The sequence below is a fragment of the Scatophagus argus genome, chromosome 7 (genome assembly GCF_020382885.2).
Source record: "Scatophagus argus isolate fScaArg1 chromosome 7, fScaArg1.pri, whole genome shotgun sequence".
Classification (NCBI taxonomy): Eukaryota; Metazoa; Chordata; class Actinopteri; family Scatophagidae; genus Scatophagus; species Scatophagus argus.
This window is the reverse complement of record NC_058499.1, coordinates 25,312,704-25,332,587: the sequence shown is the minus strand read 5'-3', so window position 1 is coordinate 25,332,587 and position 19,884 is coordinate 25,312,704. Positions and strand designations below refer to the sequence as shown.

The 19,884-nt window shown below is 38.3% G+C and overlaps 1 protein-coding gene across 18 annotated transcripts in view; it reads right to left on the bottom strand.

The window, feature by feature from the left end:
* Positions 1-19,884, bottom strand: part of LOC124061724 (anoctamin-1-like) — a 52,666-nt gene that overhangs the window by 17,213 nt on the left and 15,569 nt on the right. For 13 of the 18 annotated variants that reach the window (XR_006843807.1, XR_006843806.1, XM_046393910.1 and 10 more), the window contains 12 exons: positions 18,613-18,711; positions 16,913-17,038; positions 16,327-16,478; positions 13,420-13,474; positions 12,945-12,993; positions 10,873-10,928; positions 10,633-10,674; positions 8,983-9,047; positions 7,335-7,469; positions 4,257-4,417; positions 2,619-2,701; positions 1,619-1,630 (listed from right to left, as the gene is read on the bottom strand). Coding sequence is in view for 16 of the 18 variants with exons in the window: in XM_046393910.1 (XP_046249866.1) it covers positions 1,619-1,630; positions 2,619-2,701; positions 4,257-4,417; positions 7,335-7,469; positions 8,983-9,047; positions 10,633-10,674; positions 10,873-10,928; positions 12,945-12,993; positions 13,420-13,474; positions 16,327-16,478; positions 16,913-17,038; positions 18,613-18,711 (1,035 nt within the window). In the remaining 2 variants the exon portion in view is untranslated. The remainder of the gene's footprint in view (positions 1-1,618; positions 1,631-2,618; positions 2,702-4,256; positions 4,418-7,334; positions 7,470-8,982; positions 9,048-10,632; positions 10,675-10,872; positions 10,929-12,944; positions 12,994-13,419; positions 13,475-16,326; positions 16,479-16,912; positions 17,039-18,612; positions 18,712-19,884) is intronic. The other 5 variants (XM_046393911.1, XM_046393925.1, XM_046393918.1 and 2 more) reach the window with 3 other exon arrangements.

The following is a 19,884-nucleotide window of genomic DNA, read 5'->3' as shown; positions in this document are numbered from 1 at the left end:
TGGTGAAGCAAACAAGAAGTCCTCCGTCCTCTAGCATAGATCATATTCACACAGCGGCTATTTTCCTGTGACCTCACCCTCACAGTGGGAAACACAGCTGCTGGCATAATGTCATACTGCTGTGTTTCACGTTGCAAGTCATATATAACTGTTAAATAGGCTTACACTGACATATTATGGCTTTGTTTATACCTACCCTTTAAATAGAAATATATCAAATATATTTTCCAACATTTTATTAAAAGGTTTTCACAAGTAAATCAATAGCAATATTGATTTAGGTGTAATTTATGATTATTATTGCATTTTGGATAGGATTAGTCTCTGTAAAGGACATGAAATTGACTGTATTGTATATAGCGCCAATTCACAACAAAAGTTATCTCACGACACTTTCCAATTAGAGCAGGTCTAGACCAAACTCTTTAATTAAACTGTAATACAGAGAGCCCAACATTCCCCAAGAGCAAGCACTTGGCAAGAGAGGCGAGGAAAAACTGCCTTTTAGAAGGCAGAAACCTCAAAATGCCACTGCATGCCACTGGTCTTGATTAAGTCTGTGTGTTATATTTTCTGGCCATGTAGGAGAGAGGAAATGACTTTGCAGATTGTTGTTACTGTCTGTAAATCATTTCAGTTATTTTCCTTACCACACCCTGATGCGAGCACATTTACCAGTGATCATCTTAAGTGCATATGACTCCAGTGATGACATCAGTCTCATATGAAATAAATGCCATAACCATTTTAAGATTTAAGTCCAGTGTTTCAGTAAAAATACTAATTCTTCAATTCGGGGAAAGGGTTGCTGTGACATTAGGTTAATCTGTGTGTCAGCAAATCTTAGGTCTGAAGCCCAGCGTTTCTATTATCAGGCATCGGACAAACAGGGTCTAAAGAATCGCTAGATTATTTGTAGCCTTAGATGATGTTAAAACCAAAACTATGCAGAGAGAGGGTTGCTTTAACCCACTCTTTCTCAAAGGAGCTGGTTTTACCTAATGAGTCCTCAGATAATTTAGTTTTAAAAGCTGCTATAAGCATTAAAAAGCATAAAAGCCCATTCTGAACAGGCACAATTTGAACAAGAACTGCACTAGTTGTAACTGAGTGTATTTGTACTGGCCACTTCCATGTACGTTACATACAAAATTTCTCACCATATTTTCTTTCGCCTACATATGGGAAATGTGTGTGAAATGTGCATACAAATACCTGTGCTCTCTGAGCTGTTTTACATTTAGAGATATGTAAAAATGAAAAAAAAGCAAAAATAAAAATGAACTTACATATTGTCGTTCTGTGGTGTATTTTAGGTTTCAATACTCAAACTCTGCTTTATAAGATGGTATAATACCCCAACATGAAGCCAGATATATAAAAAACGCATTAGTGCAAAACCATGCATATCAATTTCCAATATAAACTGGTGTTTATACAGTAAGGATGGTCAGTGAGCATGTTGATGTTGATGTCGTAAACACTTCAGACCAGTATACACATAGAGAAATATAAGGATAAAAAAGGAATGTGTGTGATGAATTTCAGAGGTCAGCAGCACCACAAAGGCTACAAAGAGAAGAGAGGAGTTTATAAAATAATAAGAATTTATCCAAACCTTGAGAGCTTCCTGTGAAAAAAAAAAACAAACAAAGAGAGAGAGAGAGAGAGAGAGAGAGAGAGAGAGAGAGAGAGAGAGAGAGAGAGGAGGATGGACAGGGAAGTGAGGTAAAGTTAGTAAAAACAGCCAAGACTTAAACTTAATTCAAATTATTCCATTCATTTCACTGCATGTACAGTATGTATGTAAAGAGGATCACAAAAACTCAGGTGAGTGGGAAGTCTTCTTTGGTAGCTGAACATTTCACTAGATCTTTTTCTTTTTTTTTTCACAGTGTGACTGCATGAAAGTTTATAACAAAGTGAACATTTTTGTGCTATATTCATAGAACAAGAAAGACCAGCAGTTAGACAGTTGGCCTGGTTGAAAACATGCTCCCAGTTTAGTCAAATTTAGGGTATTTGGAGGTGGATATTAAAATTATCCCAAACAGTCCGTTGTACACACCCAGTGGTTGGGACCATCAAAAGCCATGAAACAGCACATAGAGCGCAACAAATTTAACATTCTCAGTATCTATCCTGTTTCCTCAAACCGTTTGCTACCCTAGATATATACAGGAGATACTGCATCCTGCAGCAGTCATCTCGCTGCTGGGATCTGGCCTCTTCCAATAGTAGAAAAAGCCAGATTTTTGTGCTGCTTTTGGATGTTACATGCAACAGAATAACGTTTCACAGCAGAGAATTTGCTTTACAATATTTTGTTCGACAAAAATGTTGAATTTGATATGTCCAAGGTGGCCACTCTGATGCTCTCATATCATTATCATTATTATTTTAGGAGAATTTAGGAGAATTTTAGGTTTTGGAGAGCATTTCCTTAATATTCGTTCTTTTGCTTTTTTATGTGTTTTGTCCTTTGGAGTCTCTATACATGTGGAGTAATATAAAACTATTTACTACATAAATAGCACAGACATGAATATGACCACTCAGGGATATTAAAGACTCCTACAAACTCTGTGCTGTCTTCTGCTGAGTTGGGAGCCACTCACCTCCTCATCTTCAAACCCAGTCAGGTCCCATTCATAGTTCAGTCTCATCTGCCTCCTCTTCCAATGCTCCATGAACATAGCAGCTTTGAATGACAGAGAATACAATTAGACGAATACTCAGACATGAAATTTATTTCACTTTAAACTTCAGCTATAAATCTTTGGGAATCACCAGGTAAAATGAGCAGGGGAGATGTGTGTCTGGATCCTATGGGTGACAATTATTTGTCAAGGTAAATAACTGTGAGAATTAGTTTTTTGTTTCAGTCTTGCTAGGGTTGATAAGTAATGGTATGTGGGTTGAGGGCCATATGATGAACAGGCTCAAGTTGTTTAGGTTGATAGTGATTACAGATCCAACCCATGCAGTCTGTGGCAAAAAATTAAATGAATTAAATAAATAAAAAATAAACTGAATGGCACAAAAAACCAGACCACTGAAAATAACCAAGACAGAGCAACTCTATTCAGAGGTTCCAAATATTCACCCCTCAGATCCACACTTTAAACACAAATGTAAGGAAACTGTCAGTAAGACCACAACAAATTCAATTCACTCTCTCACCTCAACAGACTCCAACCCACTGACAAAACAAATCACCAGCAAAGAAATTTAATCTTATCCGATGTTGATCAAGCAAGATCCAGAAACCTACTCAAAACTGCTGTACCTTTTCCCCACCACCATTCATAGAAAACCCTTGAAAACACATAAAATAAAAAAGAAAAAACTGTAATGTTTAGGAAATACAGAACTGGAAAACAGAAAAAAAAATCAAAAATTTTGACAGAAATGAGAGAAATCATCATTTACTTTGAGTTTATAGTTTGTCCCCTGTCCCATCTGCTATAGAGGGGGTGGGATTTATGGGATTTATGACTTATACTGCAGCCAACCATCAGGGGATGGCACCAAGGTGTTCCCATTGCAGGCTAGAGACATGGTCCCTTCACCGTGTCCTGGGCCTACCCCAGGACCTTTTCCCAGATGGACATGCCCAAAACAGCTCCCCAGGGAGATGTCCGGGAAGCATCCTAACCAGATGTCCAAACCACCTCAACTGGCCCCTCTCAATGCAGAGGAGCAGCAGCTCTACTATGAGCTCCTCACAGATGTCCAAGCTTCTCACCCTAACTGTAAGGCTGAGCCCAGCCACCCTGTGAAGGAAACTCATTTTGGCTGCTTGTATTTGCGATCTTGTTCTTTCGGTCACTACCTACAGCTCGTGACCCTAGGTGAGAGTTGGAACATAGGTTGGCCGGTAAATCGAGAGCCTTGCCTTTTGGCTCAGCTCTCTCTTCATCACAACAGAGCAGTAACTAGCTCACTACCTACAGTACTAATCAAGTGATACCAAGAGCAAGAGTTAGCATATCATTAGCTAATAGTAACAATAACATTCACTGTGTGTGAAAATCTGCCATCAGCATTTGAATTTGCAAAATCCGCAGTCTTTTTAACTGAATTTTAAGTTGTAAATGTACCTCAGTTACCACGTGAACAAGCAGTGGAAGATATTGCAACAATAATTAAGCAGTCCACGGTTTATGGTGAGTCGATTCAATATCACCACAATCTTCATCGCAAAACTTTTCTAGGATGTAGAACTCTTAGAGCGGACGAGTGATTTCACTCACCCCACAGAGCCATGAATACAGAGAAGAAAACAGTAGCAGGGTTGTCAAACAGGTGACTGGCCCGGGCTGTTCCACAGGCAGTGCTGAGTTTCCAGTAACTGCACACTCTGTCGCACAGAGGACACATGGTGATGTTGTTCTTTGGGTGGCAGATCTCCATGCTGAAACACAATACACATAGACATAAATAATTTAGACTGATCATTAGACTCAACAGAAACAAGGGCTGCTACATTAATTTTGTCTCTTCAGCAGCTGATGGAGCTACCTTATGGCTCTTAACGTTAAAGACAATAGAAAAATAATTTATTATTAGGTCACTGTGGAAGATTTAAAATGCATTAACAAAAAACACATCAAAAAATGAACTGCATCCATACATCCATTCAGCTATTTTCTATATCCCTTTATCCATCATGGTTGCTATATTCTCACACCTATTTATAAGATCATGGTAAGGCTGTCATGTAGGAGCTTCCTCTTTCCAAACAGCAACGTCTCTTTTTCTTTTGAGTCAGACATTCGCTTACACTACTGCTACACTATACTGTCCGATTTTTTAAAACTGTGAAAATGTCCTGTATCCACACTAATATTTCCAGACTGTTTTAGCGGAGACTTCTTTCACAGTGAAACCTGATGATGAATCTCAGTGAATCTCTCAGTCATCAAAACAACAAAACTGCATTACAGCCAACATCTTGGAAGGAATGGGACAGACGGCTTTGCTGACAAAATTACTGTTTTACGATTGTAACATCATTTGACAAAATTCAACCAAACTACAAAAAAGTAAGAGACTTCCTCTTAACTTTGCTGCAGCGTGACTGGACAGGCTACAGACTGCCACTTACCCTGCTGAGTGTCAGCACACTGCCCCTACATTTTGTCCCTTTCTGCTTTCTGTGATCACCTATACCCAATTCATGCTGGTCAAACAAAAACCCTTTAACACCCACTAAGATCTGGCTTTTTTTTTTTGGTCAAATGACTCTGTTAAGTCACAGGTATTTAACAACTCCACATCTGATCGGCAGTAATGAAAACATGGCATGTGGGTCAATGGTGCATTCATAGTTTTCCATCTGACTCTGTTCTGGCAGCTTTTTTAAAGGCAGATTTCGAAGTGAATTCTCTGCTGAATGGGAATCTAGTGAAGTGATTTAAGTATTGGAGCAATGTGACAATGCTTCATTGTACCCATAAGAACTTGGCAGCTAAGGTCTTCCTATTGAAAGTTTTGATAATCCAATAGCAAGAGCATCGAAGTAACCTAATCTGTTCTAAATGAAAGCATGAGCCAGTTTCTCAGAACTGGCTTTATGGTGTGTCACTACACACACTGGGGGCACGGCAGCGCTCTTTTTCCTCAGTTAAATATTGATGCATTTTCTATGCCATCAAATGGAGTTGATGGGACAGAGGGCTGGGACAAAAGGGGAGGGAGAAGGTCTACTGGCCAAGGACCACAGAGGATATCTGTCCCACAGTGGATCAGAGTGCCACTAAGGTGATTAATTAAGAGACCCAACACATGCACAAACCCTTTGGCTTGGCACCTTACTTCACACCCAGATTATGTGCTGTTTAACTAGCCAGTGGAATTGCACACATTCTCAATGCCCCTGAGCCATGCGCTTTACCCTATGTACGACAAAAACATCTGTTTGTCCTTGAGGATTTTGTTTCTGTACTTCTTAAGTTAACTGTTGATCTCAACAGGGAAGTTGTGTGCAAATGACTTACATACTATGCCACCAAGTGTTACAAAATACAGCAGAAAAAGTGTATTTTGATTTAAAACATGCACATACATCCATGTCATGAAACCTGGTGTCATGTCATGTCACGTTTAAATCAGAAAAATAATTAATTCACAAATAAATTTAAATATTTAAATAGAAAAATATAATGATTTTGTAGAGATGTTCAGAAAAGACAAAAATATTCTATATTTTAAATATGAAACCGTTTCGATATTCTTAATTTATTGGTAATAACAACCTTTTAATTGGTTTTATGATTTCAAAATGCCAAAAGATTTCAATCAACAGTTATTCCTCCTTAAGCGTTAGTTTCCATGGAATGACTTCTGTCAGGCAGCCTCATTGAACTTCCTGACACAATACACTGCTGAACACAGTGCGACCATCCTGATGCAGACAGCCAGGGGGTCTGGTTTGTCTTACTGTGTGGTTGTGGGCCATAATAACACTGACTACTGAGTGTGTGTGGCGTGGGTCTGCACTGAGTGTAAAAATGAGCTGGTGGCATGTGTCATAATATCCTGTGGATGATGAGAAGCAGGTAGAGGAAGGAGGGGAGTCCCTAAAATTCTCAACTCATTCATCAAACTGTTTCCTTTATATCCTTCTCTCTACATTTGTTCTTTCTCTTTTTCTTTTTGTTACTGACCTTTGTTTATTCACCTTTAAAAGATCAATATTAATCACATGTCTGTGCATTACAAACAGAGTCACACTTTTAACATTGCACTGCAGTGCATCAAGCACAAACAAGGCTTTACAGCAAGTCCATAATCATGTCCTCAGGAGCACCATAGACCATAGAAGATCCAGCTCTATGCTTGGTATTCACCTCATCTTGTTTCAAGAGTAGCTGTTTCCCTCTCCTTAAAGTCTTTATGCTAGGCTTGGCTGACCACAGTCTAATTCAATGCAAAGCAATGAGACTGAACTTAATCTCCTCATCCCAAGAACAAAGCTAATGATGCTAAGCTAGTAGTATTTTCCAAAATACTGAACTGTTCGTTTGAGTTGTTTTATTAGGGCTTTATTTACAACCTCTCTAACAACACAAGTGATTTCTCTTGAGAGCTCAGATCTCAGGGATTGCGGAGTAAAACTGCAACAAATGAAATTGATGCCCTGCACTGTTTTCCCGTTCATTAGGTGAACCTGTAGAATCAGCAGCAACACCTTCAGCAAGACAAACAGCTACAGAGAATGAGGGGTTAATTAAAGAATTTGGTAGGCTGACAATCAAGTTGTCCAATTAAAATTACTCGTTATTTGAGACTTTGTTAAACAGTGTGTATGTACAGTTATATGCGTTTACCTTGGTATGTTGTCATCAACTGTTGCACATCCATACAGAAAGACAATGACCCCCACTAGGGAGGCAGGTATCAACATCTGAGTATATAGACCCAACCAGGCAAAGTACAGACCAATCTTCTCACCAAAGTACTTCCTAAACAACAGAAAAAAGATGCATCAGGACATGCGAATCTGAATTGTTGCTGAATTGATTTGCTAATCCAGGGTTGCTGGGGCCGTGTTGTTTAAGGTACTGTTATTTACTCTCAAACAAGGCACCTGCAGTGCATTGACGAAGGTTTGCAGGGGGAGGTTTCCATGCAGAGCATAAGTCAGTCTGAATGTTGCCTAGTATATTCCTTTCTTAAGAAATTTGAAAGGATCTTAATTGTTGAATAACCTCTCTGTGTGGGTACACAGCAGCACTTAGAACTAAATTCTTATGTCAGCAGCTAACATTCCCAAAATAACAATGCTTGCTAAACTGCTTGGTAGCTCCAAAGAACAGCTCAGGAGGATGGGCTACTGGTCCAATGTAATGTAATGTACATTGTATTACATACAGTTACATTTTAACTATCAAGTAAATACTGTGCTGTGATTTAATTAGTTGTTTTTCTTTCATTAAACTTTTGTGGCTCTACAATACGGGAAATTTTCCATTAAGTTATTTCCATACAAATGCACAATTAAAAACATTGCAGCATGCCACATTTTTCTCTCAGAACTAATCATCATATCTAACTACATTTTTTACAAATTTGTCAAGCGATTTGGTCTGTTTCAAACGGTAGACATGTTGTAATGATACAGGATAGCTGGTTCAATTAAAAATGGTGGTTTTCACACCAAAATACTTTATCCTATGTATATAGGATATAGTATATGTATATATGTGTATTAATATCTCTATAATATTAATACTGATAATATCCATCCATCCATTTTCTATACCGCTTATCCGTCAGGGTCACGGGGGAGCTGGATACTGATAATATTTGAAAGTAAATTTGGAAATAAAGTGCACATTTTAAGTCACATATTAAGTACACAAATATATACAGCGTATACTCTGGGTTGTGTAGAGTTGCACTTTAACAGATACACATTTTGATCTAATGTTTGTTTTGTACAAGTGAAAATAAATCACAGAGGGCTGCATGATACAGCGGAGATGAACAATACAAATTTAGCTCCAATCTTATTAATGCCCAAAATCAATGATGATTGATATATTGAAACATATTTTTCAGCATCTTACTGATGTATAACTCTTAAATTAAAAAGTTCATATTTATTTATTTTTTACGTGATATAAGTAAGTTTAATTTAATATCACTTGACTTTTGTTGGCTTAAAAGAACGATTATTTATAGTGATACATTAACTAAACACATTTTTAACAGCAAATAATGTAAAACAACCTCTGCCCTGTGAAATGTTTTACCCTTCTTTCATTAGTACATTCCTTTTATTAGAGAAAAGTTAAAAGTATTTGAACAGGTAAGAACCCTGGAGCAGGATGGTAACAGCTGAGACACAGTTCATGTACGGACAGATGGACCCCATCTGCTGAGCTCCAGGATACAGGATGCTTCAATATCAGGGTAGTTACCATGCAGGGATGATTGGCAGAACATTTTATATCTCAAGAAATATGTCCTTACCTCACAAGTCCGATGGGCTGGTACTTGTAGAAGACACTGTAGTTTGCCCACTCCTCGTACAAAAGCTGGGGAAGACAGTCAGCAGGATTTTGTCACATTATTTGTCCACTTTTACCATGCCTTTAACGCCTTTTGTTGTCACATTTGTCTTCGGTGCAGCAGTGGGCTCCCTCTCCTGTTCCCTGTGACAGTAAACTGTTCATATACAGTTCCTGTTCACATACTTTATGGACAAAAGTACTGGGCCACCTGATCATTATACCAACAGGGACTTTAATGACACTGCATTCTAAATACATAGACTTTGCAGACTTGGGCTGTGCAGCTAAAATGGCCTCCATTCTTCTGGGAAGGCCTTCTACAGGTCTTTAGGGTGTTTTTATGGGAATTTTTGCCCATTACTCGCAAGAACCAGCATTAGAGATCATATTTCTCCCGTACTGGCTTCTCTACATTGGCTGCCTGTAAAATCCAGGAAAAGAGTTTAAAATTCTTCTCCTCACATATAAAGTCATGAACGGCCAGGCACCATCATATCTTAAAGAGTTGATAGTTCCCTGTTATCACGCCGGAGCTTTACGTTCCCAAGATGCAGGGTTACTTGTGGTTATTATTAGGCTTGGCCTTAGAAGTATAGTTTATATAGAAAACACAAATGAGCTCTGTCCCTATCTATCTAGATCTACCATTTGACTGTGTAAATCTGTTGAGGTAAAGTAATTATAAATATGTGGTAAAAAGTGCATTATTTTCAGCAGCAGATATTTTCAGCAATAGTTTTCAGGGGATAGTGTAGCTCATTGGTGTGTCTCCGGATATACACACTCAATACTTGTCAGTAGAAATAATTACTGCATTGTTTGTTTGGGTTTTGTTATGGGACATTTATGTGGAGCCATGGTATGGAGGATTCCACACATGTTGAAAAGTATCTTTGGGTCATAGATTGCATATAAAGATGGACATCATGAGAACACCCCAAAAGGGAAGAAAAAACATCTAGTTTGCACCTTGGAGCCTGCTTGCAGTATAAGTCTGAAACCTTTTGCATTTTAGTAGATGGGACATGCGCCAAACTAAAAAAATAAAAGTACACATCAAACAATTCTTCCCAAAGATGGTTTCTGTAATTTTAGGCAATTCATATCATGTTGATATATGTTCAAGAGTTTTGTTTCTTTTTCTGATAAGTCTGGCATTAATTAGTTATTTGATGCTACTGATGCTATAGATCATGATTGGCAGCTGAGTGCTACTCGCGCTTGTGTCTGATGGGTGTATGGATGGGAACTCAATACGGCAACTCTACCTCTACCGCCCCATCACTACTGCACAGGCAAGTGGAGATGCGTCATCCATCTTTTTATATGTCACTGGTTTTGGACCCAGCAGCAGGTGACCCAAGTATGGGTTAAATTGCAAGAGAAAAAATATAACATGGACTGACATACAATTAACACATGCAGGCAGACCCACTTTGTTTGTGTTCCAAACTTAAGTGAAAGTGGTACAGATTATTTCATGCTTCTAGGATGTCTCAGTGAGGAGTGTGCATGTACAAATGTGTAAAGCTGTACAAATGCAAAACATGACACCAGCCTCTGAACACTTTTATACTGGCTTCCATAAGTTTAGCAGCTACTTTCTCACCTTTCTGTCATTGAGCTCTGCACTCTCCTCATTGATATCTCCCTTAAAAAGAAGGAGAAAAGGTAGTTACTGCACACACTGACTGGAGACTGTAAACAAGAATTAAAAAAAATAATAATAACAATTATTTGACCAGGAATAATTTGAAGACTCATCTGACAAAAATGAAACTCATTACACATATCACATGATTTGGAACTAGTATTATTTATAATGATATCAGTGTGAGGTAACACTCACATCATGAAGAGGGTAAGCTGCTGTATAGACACCACTACCCAGGAGACTAGTGATACCTGCCAAGAGAAAACAAACACATGCACAGGTGTTAAGACAAGACAAGACAACTTTATTTGTATAGCCCATTTTTACAAGCAGTTTGTCTCAAAGGGCTTAACATAACATCAGCAACATCCTCTGCCCTTCGACCCTCACATCGACTAAGGAAAAACTCCCAGAAAAACCTTTAACAGGAAAAAATGGAAGAAACCTCAGGGTGAGCAACAGAGGAGGGATCCCTCACCCAGGACGGGCAGACGTGCAATGGATGTTGTACAGGCAGGAAAGCAATTAACAACATCTAGGTGGGTTCTACATCTTTATACCCTAACTCGGTGAAATGTGACCCCAGATGAGGTTCTGAGGCCTGTCAGTCTATGAACTGTATTACTTATACGTAGGTTTTGTGAAAGAGCCTGGCAGATGCAGTAGTGGTTTACACAGATTTTAGCTGATTAAAAACAAATATTTAGCAGAGACTGTGCCTGCTGACAGGGTAATAAGAATCTCAAAAAAGAGAGAAAGAATATAGAAATGGAAAATGAAATGGGTGAAGCTAAAGATGAGTACTTTGACCTATTTTATTAATAAGATGTTGTTTTATAGTTCATAAACTGCTGTGCCTTGTTATTGGCAGGAAACTAAGCCGCATGAGTTGCCTGTAAGTGCCTGACATGGCAGAATAGTTGGTGTTTGTGGAACCATTACATGAGCAGGAGAGTCATGCAAGTAAATAGTGTCTGTATCCATACCTGTGATGAAAGAAAATTCTCAATGGATAGCTGACCAAAGTTTACAAAAAAAACTCATACTGTAAATAGTTCTCTTGCTCTTGTAATCAAAAAAGCTCAATTTGAAGATGTTCTGTAATAATAGTTTTCTGATAAACAATAAATAGAGTAACTTTAGCCTAACTCCCCCTGCTGCTGCACCCCTTCTGGTTTAAGGCCCACAAATTCTGAGTATTGATGTGAACAGTATAGATGGTTGACCAGATGCACATACAGATAACTATACCTTGTCAGCTAACCTCTTCAGCTAAAAATAGATGATGGGATTTTATTTAAATGAACTTTAAACCAACAAAATAATTCATATTCATGTCATTTGTGACATACATCAAAGAAAAGAAAACCATAACATCAAATTTTAATTATGCAATTTTGCAGTGCAGTGCTGGTATCCACACCAGCAGCTGCAACAGACACACAGACTATGTCTTTGAGCTTTGTTTACAGAGTTAGTCTTCCTGTAGTGTCATGTGACGGTCAGTGTTTCCCACTGCTGTGAACCTGGAAGACTCACGAGCCAGAAAGCATTGTGTTGTGATGAGTTTTTCATAAGTTGATTATGATGTGAATTTCTTATACTGTGATGTGTTTGAAAACATCATACAATAAGAAATGTAAATGAACACATCTTCCAGCACTGTGCCCAATCTTGTGGGCAACACCAGTAACCAGATGGCTGCTTAATGTGTTGGCTAATACTTACAAGCCTGCTGTTATGTTCCCTGCATAAAATGTCATTGCTTTTTTTGGGGGGGAGGGGTGGGGGGGTTATCACTACAGCTGACTGTTTTTAACCTAATTGATTAATTAACACTGCTTGAACTGCTTGAATATACTTGTGAAAACAACTGCTAAGCTATAGATATGTAAAACTTCTTTTTACCAATTTCTACCACCTGGTGCAGACTTGTGAATCACTTAACATTTCATGATGAATTTTTTTAAGTATTCTTAATTAATTCTGTGGTTTGTGACATATAACAGCATTGGTGTGCCACAGAAGGTTTTATGTAGAAACCATTAACGATTGTGGCTTTGATACTCCCCCAATTTTCCACCTAGCTGCAAATGAATGACCTCTGGACTCTTAGTCACTTAGCAGGAGTATGAAGAAATGAATGAACACACTAGTAGAAGTTCTTCTCATCACGTGTAATGCTGTTTACTAAGCAATGAGAGAGAGAGAGAGAGAGAGAGAGAGAGAGAGAGAGAGAGAGAGACAGAGAGAGAGAGAGAACTTACCCATGCTGTACTTGGCTTTGCACTTTGTTCTTTTCAGTATTTCATAAACCTGAAAGAGAATGAGTAACAGAAGAACTGAATTTAATCCACCTTTCTGCTGGAGAAAATCAATCAGTCAATCAAACAAACAAACCAACAAACAAATGTTCAATCATGAACTTGTTAATAAAACAAAAATAAAGCTCTAATCTGAATCAAGAAAATTCTTATTTTTTTTTTCTCCTTTAAACTGAGATGAAATGGTTCTGAAAGTTGAGAGTGCATGATCTCTGTGGGACTGCCAGTAAAAGCAAATACTGTATATGAATAGTAAATGTATATCTACGGATTGGCAGACCTTGGTTCTTGTTAATAAAGCAGGCTTTACTGATTCAGTATTGTGTATGTATCACATTGTTTAAGTTAAAGGCCAGGGTCGTGTATAACATAGTTTGTTGATGGTGGATATTTTAAAGACAAACTTCAGCAGACTCACTATTGAACTCCTGGTCTTACTGTCGAAGAAGTAATCTTTGTCTGAGAGGTCAAACCTGTTAATACACAGAAACACAAAAAGTCACAAAGTTGTTACAGTTGAGACACTAACTCAAACCACAAACGCAAACCGCAGTTTAAAGGAACTTGATTGAAAAGAACTAGATGTTAATTTGTTTTGTTTTTGCTCTGTCTTGTTATTTGCTATTTCATTTTTTTATCTGTCTGCCTAGATTTTGAAATTGCCAAGATGAAGTGTCATTAATATCTTGAAATGCTTAGCGGATGATCTCTGGATCTCTTTCTTTTCGGTATTTAAACTATAAAACTTAATGAATAATTTGAATAATTATAATTTGAGTAATTTTAATGCTGAGATTTGAGAATATTGTGCAGTCAAGCAAACACACACACACACACACATAAACACTATGTTGCCAAAAGTATTGAATTCAGCTGCTCCAACCACTTCATTGGCCACAGGTGTATAAAATCAAGCAACTAGGCAGACTGCTTCTCCAAACATTTGTGAAAGAATGGGCCGCTCTCAGGAGCTCAGGGAATTCCAGCGTGGTACTGTGACAGGATGCCACCTGTGCAACAAGTCCAGTCGTGAAATTTCTTCACTACTAAATGTTCCACAGTCAACTGTCACTGGTATTATACCAAAGTGGAAGCTGTTGGGAACAACAGCAACTCAGCCACAAAGTGGTAGGCCACATAAAATGACAGAGCGGGGTCAGTGGGAGCTGAGGCGCATAGTGCGCAGAGGTCGCCGACTGTCTGCAGAGTCAATCGCTACAGACCTCCAAACTTCATGTGGCCTTCAGATTAGCTCAAGAACAGTGCGTAGAGAGCTTCATGGAATGGGTTTCCATGACCGAGCAGCATCCAAGCCATACATCACCAAGTGTAATGCAAAGCGTCGGATGCAGTGGTGTAAAGCACGCCACCACTGGACTCTAGAGCAGTGGAGACGCGTTCTGTGGAGTGACGAATCACACTACAATGCACACATATATATATAAATATATACATATATAATATAATATATATACATACATATATATATATATATGCAGTGACAGTGCCTAATAATAGGCACAGTTTGAAGTTTACATATTATAGTTTATCTGAGGCTGATCATTTGTGAGGGAAGAAAACTTGAGAGGCTGTTTAAACAAGCTCTAAAGTTTTTTGATGGAAAATCATTAAATCAGCATCACTGTAACATTTTGTCCAAATACAGTCTTAAGTTTTGAGTATCTCATTCTGCTTTCAGAGGTTCAACTAACACATAAGATTACTTACAATGCAAATTGTCTGCCTTTGAAGAGCTTTCTTCAGCTTCGGCCTGAACAAACGAATAGAACCTCTCACTCTGCCCTAAATTCAGATTTAAACATCCCTCTGTGATGGACTGCCACAATCTGCTTTCTCCTTTAAAGCCATCAAACATTGGAATATGCTTCCACTTAAGCTAAAAACTTTTAGATTTTCATTCTTTTACCGATGGTGCAAAAAATGGATGTTACAAAACCAGTCATGCCAACATTAACTTGACCATGACAGATTTTATTCTTAATCAAATGCAATTTCATATTTTATTTTATTTTTCTCTGGATGGACGTGTGTGCTGGTATTTATATATTGAAGTGTACTTGTAGATGTGCCTATACATATTAGTTGGGACAGAAACTATGTAACGATGATGTATGTGAATGCTTTAGCATCTGGTGATTGTGTTTGTGTGTAACTGCCTGGGGACTACAGATGGCAGTTATCTTCTCACTGGTTTTAACAGCACATCGCCCCTATCCTAGCCTCCCTTCATTGGTTGCCAGTCCGTTTTAGAATTGATTTTACGATTATACATATCTTTTAAAGCTTGTCTGGATCTGGCTCCAAGTTATATAACAGAGTTGTTGACCCCCTGTGAGCCAGCCCGAACTTCAGGTGACCATCAGAGCCTCTCGGCTTTGTAACAACCATCCCGAGGCGATAAGGCCCGCAAGGTCGGTGGCTTATTTTAAATCACTTTTCAAAACCCCCTTTTATAGACTGGCTTTTATGTGATGTCTTTTTAATGTCCCCTTTAACTTTACCTGTTTTAAATTGTATATTTCCCTTTTTTTTCTCTTTTTTAAAATTTAAATCTTGAACCTTTTTCACCATTTGTCTTGTTCATTGCTTTCTATTTGTGTGCAATTTGTCGGTTTTGTTTTTAATGATTTTAATGATGCACTTTGGAAAGATTTTATTTTGGAAAAATAAATAAAGTTATTATGATGATGATTATTATTATCTAATACTTAAATCTGGCATAAATCATCTTTGCTCATTTTTGAGATGAGTTTTTTTGCATGGTCCTTGTTCAGTAAAGAAATAAAGGATGAAACTAGAGACACACTGTACATTATACAGTGTGTCTGCATGTAATACAACGACAATTCCACAACACAAAGACACAAAATGCAGTCATCTAACAATATACTTTATAGAATAACGAGTTTCACAAAATAGAGAGCCTGTGGTTACACTGCAGCATCAGCATCTTGGATCAAAAGAATTGTGGCATTGTTCCATTAATAAAATTGGGCAAAAAAGGAGGATCTGAACACACACTGCTCATGAATCAAAATTAAAAATGGCAGTGCTGCTCAAGTATGAAATCAAATTTCTGTTACTGCGCAAGCTAGTTCTCAATTAAAATGCTTTCAGAAACATTTTTTAGTGTACTGTTTAGTCACAGGGCCACCGTGTTTAAAACAGACACTGGGAGGACTAAGAGTATGGAATTAGATTTATTGGAATTAGATTAAATATCAAACAAACATAAGAATTTGAGAGAGAATAAAACAACAATGTGCAAATCTTTTGCCCATAAAGCTGTACAAGGTCTACTTACAGGTGTTGTTTTTCCCTGGAGAAAGTGTGCGACAGGTGTTTGATGCTCTTGGGTCGATGCTCGTCAACATGAGGGTGGAGAGGATCTAGAACTTTATTCACTAGACAGCTGATCTTCTCCACAACACTGCTTGACTGCTTGACTTCATACACCTAAAATTCCCCACAAATCACACACACTGCAATCAAGTTTACGTACAAAAACACCAAAAATAATTCACCAAGTCAGAGACTGCTAAGTTTCAGTAACGTTGAACATGAATAACACTTTGTGTTTTTTTTTTCAAGTACAGTAGATTTAACTGCATGTTTATTCTGTGTTTGTTCTGTGTAATATTATCAATAAATTACAATTTTTCCTATTTGGTCGGGTGAGGTAGAGAAAAGATATATTTTTCAATAATTTAAAAATGGTTAAAGAGACAAAAACATCAATAACCATAAATTATCTAGAACATCAGTTGTGCATAATTAGAAAACACAACATTTAGCATTTAGTCACAATATTTAGCCATCTCATAGGAGTTTAGCCATCTCAAAGGAGTTTCCTCCTTTGAGATGCTTTGTCAGGCCTTTACTGCATCTACCTTCAGCTGCTGCTTGTTTGTCGTTCTTTCTGCCTTCAGTGTTGTCTTCAGTAATTCAAAAGCATGCTCTGTTGGGTTGAGATCAGGTGACTGACTTGGCCACTGAAGAATATCCCATTTCTTTGCCTTGAGAGGGCCAAATGCCAAAAAACTTACACTTGTCCCAATATATATGGACTTAACTATATATGTATTTTCAAATGCAATGGATACAATGTCATTATTATTTTACTACCGTATTTTTTTTAGCATGACACCTAAAGTTGAAACCCAATCTCATGAATACATATTTAACCACAGTAATATCAACTTAAATGAGGTTACGATAAACAAAAACATTAGGCAAAAACATTAAATAACATTCAAATTTACAGGACATTAATAAATCATGTCAAATGTCATCATGTAACCTTTCTTCTTTTGCATATGTGATTGCAACCAATCACAAGAGAAAGTCACACAGGTATTAAACTCCTCTGGACAAAACAACAGATTGTCTAAAAGGCAACAAAGGCCTTATAGATTCAGATTTACTGCGAGAGTGCAAATTATAGTGTACGACTGTAACAAATCTGTTTTTAAATCTTATCTCTCCTCCTTCTTTCTTAATAATAGCCAATTAAACACATTTTGTCAGTTCTTTCTAATTAATGTTCTGTGAGTGAAAGAGGCTGGAAAATGAAAACAAGTGTCCACACATAGCCACATATCATTTGTGAGAGGAAGAAACTATTCCTAACAACACCAACAGAGTAATGAGCTGCCTCTGATGCTGTCTTGTCTTTTACATGTGTCCCTGCCTGGATAATGTCACAGTGCTTTCAATTCAACAGTCTCACTCAGGTATTAATGCAGAGCATCCACTTTCTAACATGCACTGAAGACTTCTGGTCTGACAGTTTTCACTCCAGTCTAAACAAACCACACTAAACAAACAGACATGAGCTCATTTTAACGTAACCAAAAGCACCCTAAAACTTCTGATATTGAATTAAAAAGTGCCTCCTGACAGGCATGTTTGTTCCCATGAGACTGTATACAGATTTGGTATGATACATCCTTGGGCGGTCAGTGCATCCACGGGAGGTTATTTATACATCACTGACCAATACTGGTTGACCTCTTTAGTGATTTAGTGTTCTGTCCACTCACAAACAAGTCCTTACTTTTTCTGTTTTGTGAAATATCGTTGTGTTTTGTTGAATTTTCATATGTTTTCTAATTTGTTAGTATATCTTATGTTTCACCTCAGGGCTGTACTGGGTAGAGCATTTAAAATGTATTAGTGTATTACTATAATGTTTGGAGTATTTGACTTGGTTATACTGCACTATTAGTACAATGTATATATCATGAAAATACTGTGCAAACAGCTTTTGAAATTGCGGCAGGGGCAACACAGGGGGGGGGGGGGGGGGGGGTTAACGTGATTAGATAAGGCTTGCTCAGAGCTTACTTTGTTTTGGAATATTTCTGTTCTCACAATGTTCACAGACTCAGCTAGGAAACTGTAGCTGATGAAGTGCTACACTTGCTGAATGCGACAACTAACCAGAAAACATAGCTTAATACACAACCACTATTAACACAACACTGTAATGCATTGTTTTTCAAAAACCTACTGTGGAGTCATGCTAAACTTTTTGGTGTTCTTTACCCAGACAGTGATACAGAGAAAATGCATATACATCAGATCTTACCTTCTTGGTGGGCATCTTTAACTTCATTAACTCAGCCTCTCGACAGAGAACATTCCAAGGAGCATGAATCTTCAGAAAGCCCACCCCTTGAATCTTGGACTAAGAGACATGAAACATACAAAAATAAGCATGGCAAATATAAGTATATATATTGTTCTTTTTCTTAATGCTCAGGCATCCTAACAAAGAAGCATTTATTAGCACAGTGTTCCAACTTCCACAAGTGTCAACTGCTATCACAACTAGAGACTGATGAGGTATAGCAATGATGCAATGGAGCCAGGACAACAGGTCAGGGGGATGATATCAAAGTGACAAAGTACCTTCTGAAAGACTGCTAGAAATGCAGCACTACAGACTATCTCTAAGTTGATAACCAAGACCAAGGAGCTGATGTACACCACCGCGACAGTAATCATATAAATACTTGGCTACAAGGTTAACACAGTAACAAGGAGCATGGAGGACTTTTTCCAATGGAAGAGTAGGCTGTAGGCCAAGATCAGAGCAAAATGAAGAGAAGTCTGTCGACTCTCAGAACTATAGAGAGCTGTGATGAAGAAAAGGCTACCGATGAAGTCTATACCTGAGGCCCTGGAGACTGCCAAACAAAGACTCACAGCTCTGACTGCCTGCCTGAAGAGATACACACAAGAAGCAGAATCTAGGAGAATAAACAAGATGTTCTCCACCAAACCATTCAAAGTTTACTCCCAGTGACAGGGCAATAACATGAGAATCGATCCACCCAGGGCTGAGACTGAACAGTACTGGGAGAACATCTGAGAGAAGGAGGCGTCACATAACATCGATGTTCAGTGGCTAGTGGATCTAACCACAGCAATCTCCCAGAACAAGACCCAGTAACCATCACAATGACAGACATCCAACAAAGAGTGTCAGGCATTGAAAAACTGGACAGTGCCAGGCCCTGTTATGATCCACGCCTACTGGCTAAAGAAGCTAATTGCACTCCAACCTGCAGCACAAATGAACTAGCTGATGATGGATGGGACTCACCCAGAGTCGCTAACCAAAGGAAAGACAGTCCTCATCATGACAGATCCTAAGAAGGGTGCGGTTCCATCCATGTACTGGCCAATAACGTTCCTCTACACAACATGAAAGCTCCTGTCAGTCATCATAGCCGCTAAGATAAGTAGAAGTGTAGAATTGGGTAGAAGTGGAAATTCCCTGAAGGGAATTGGTAGCAATACAAGGGGAGCTAAGTACCAGCTACTAGTCGACAGAGCAGTCACTGGGGACTGCAAG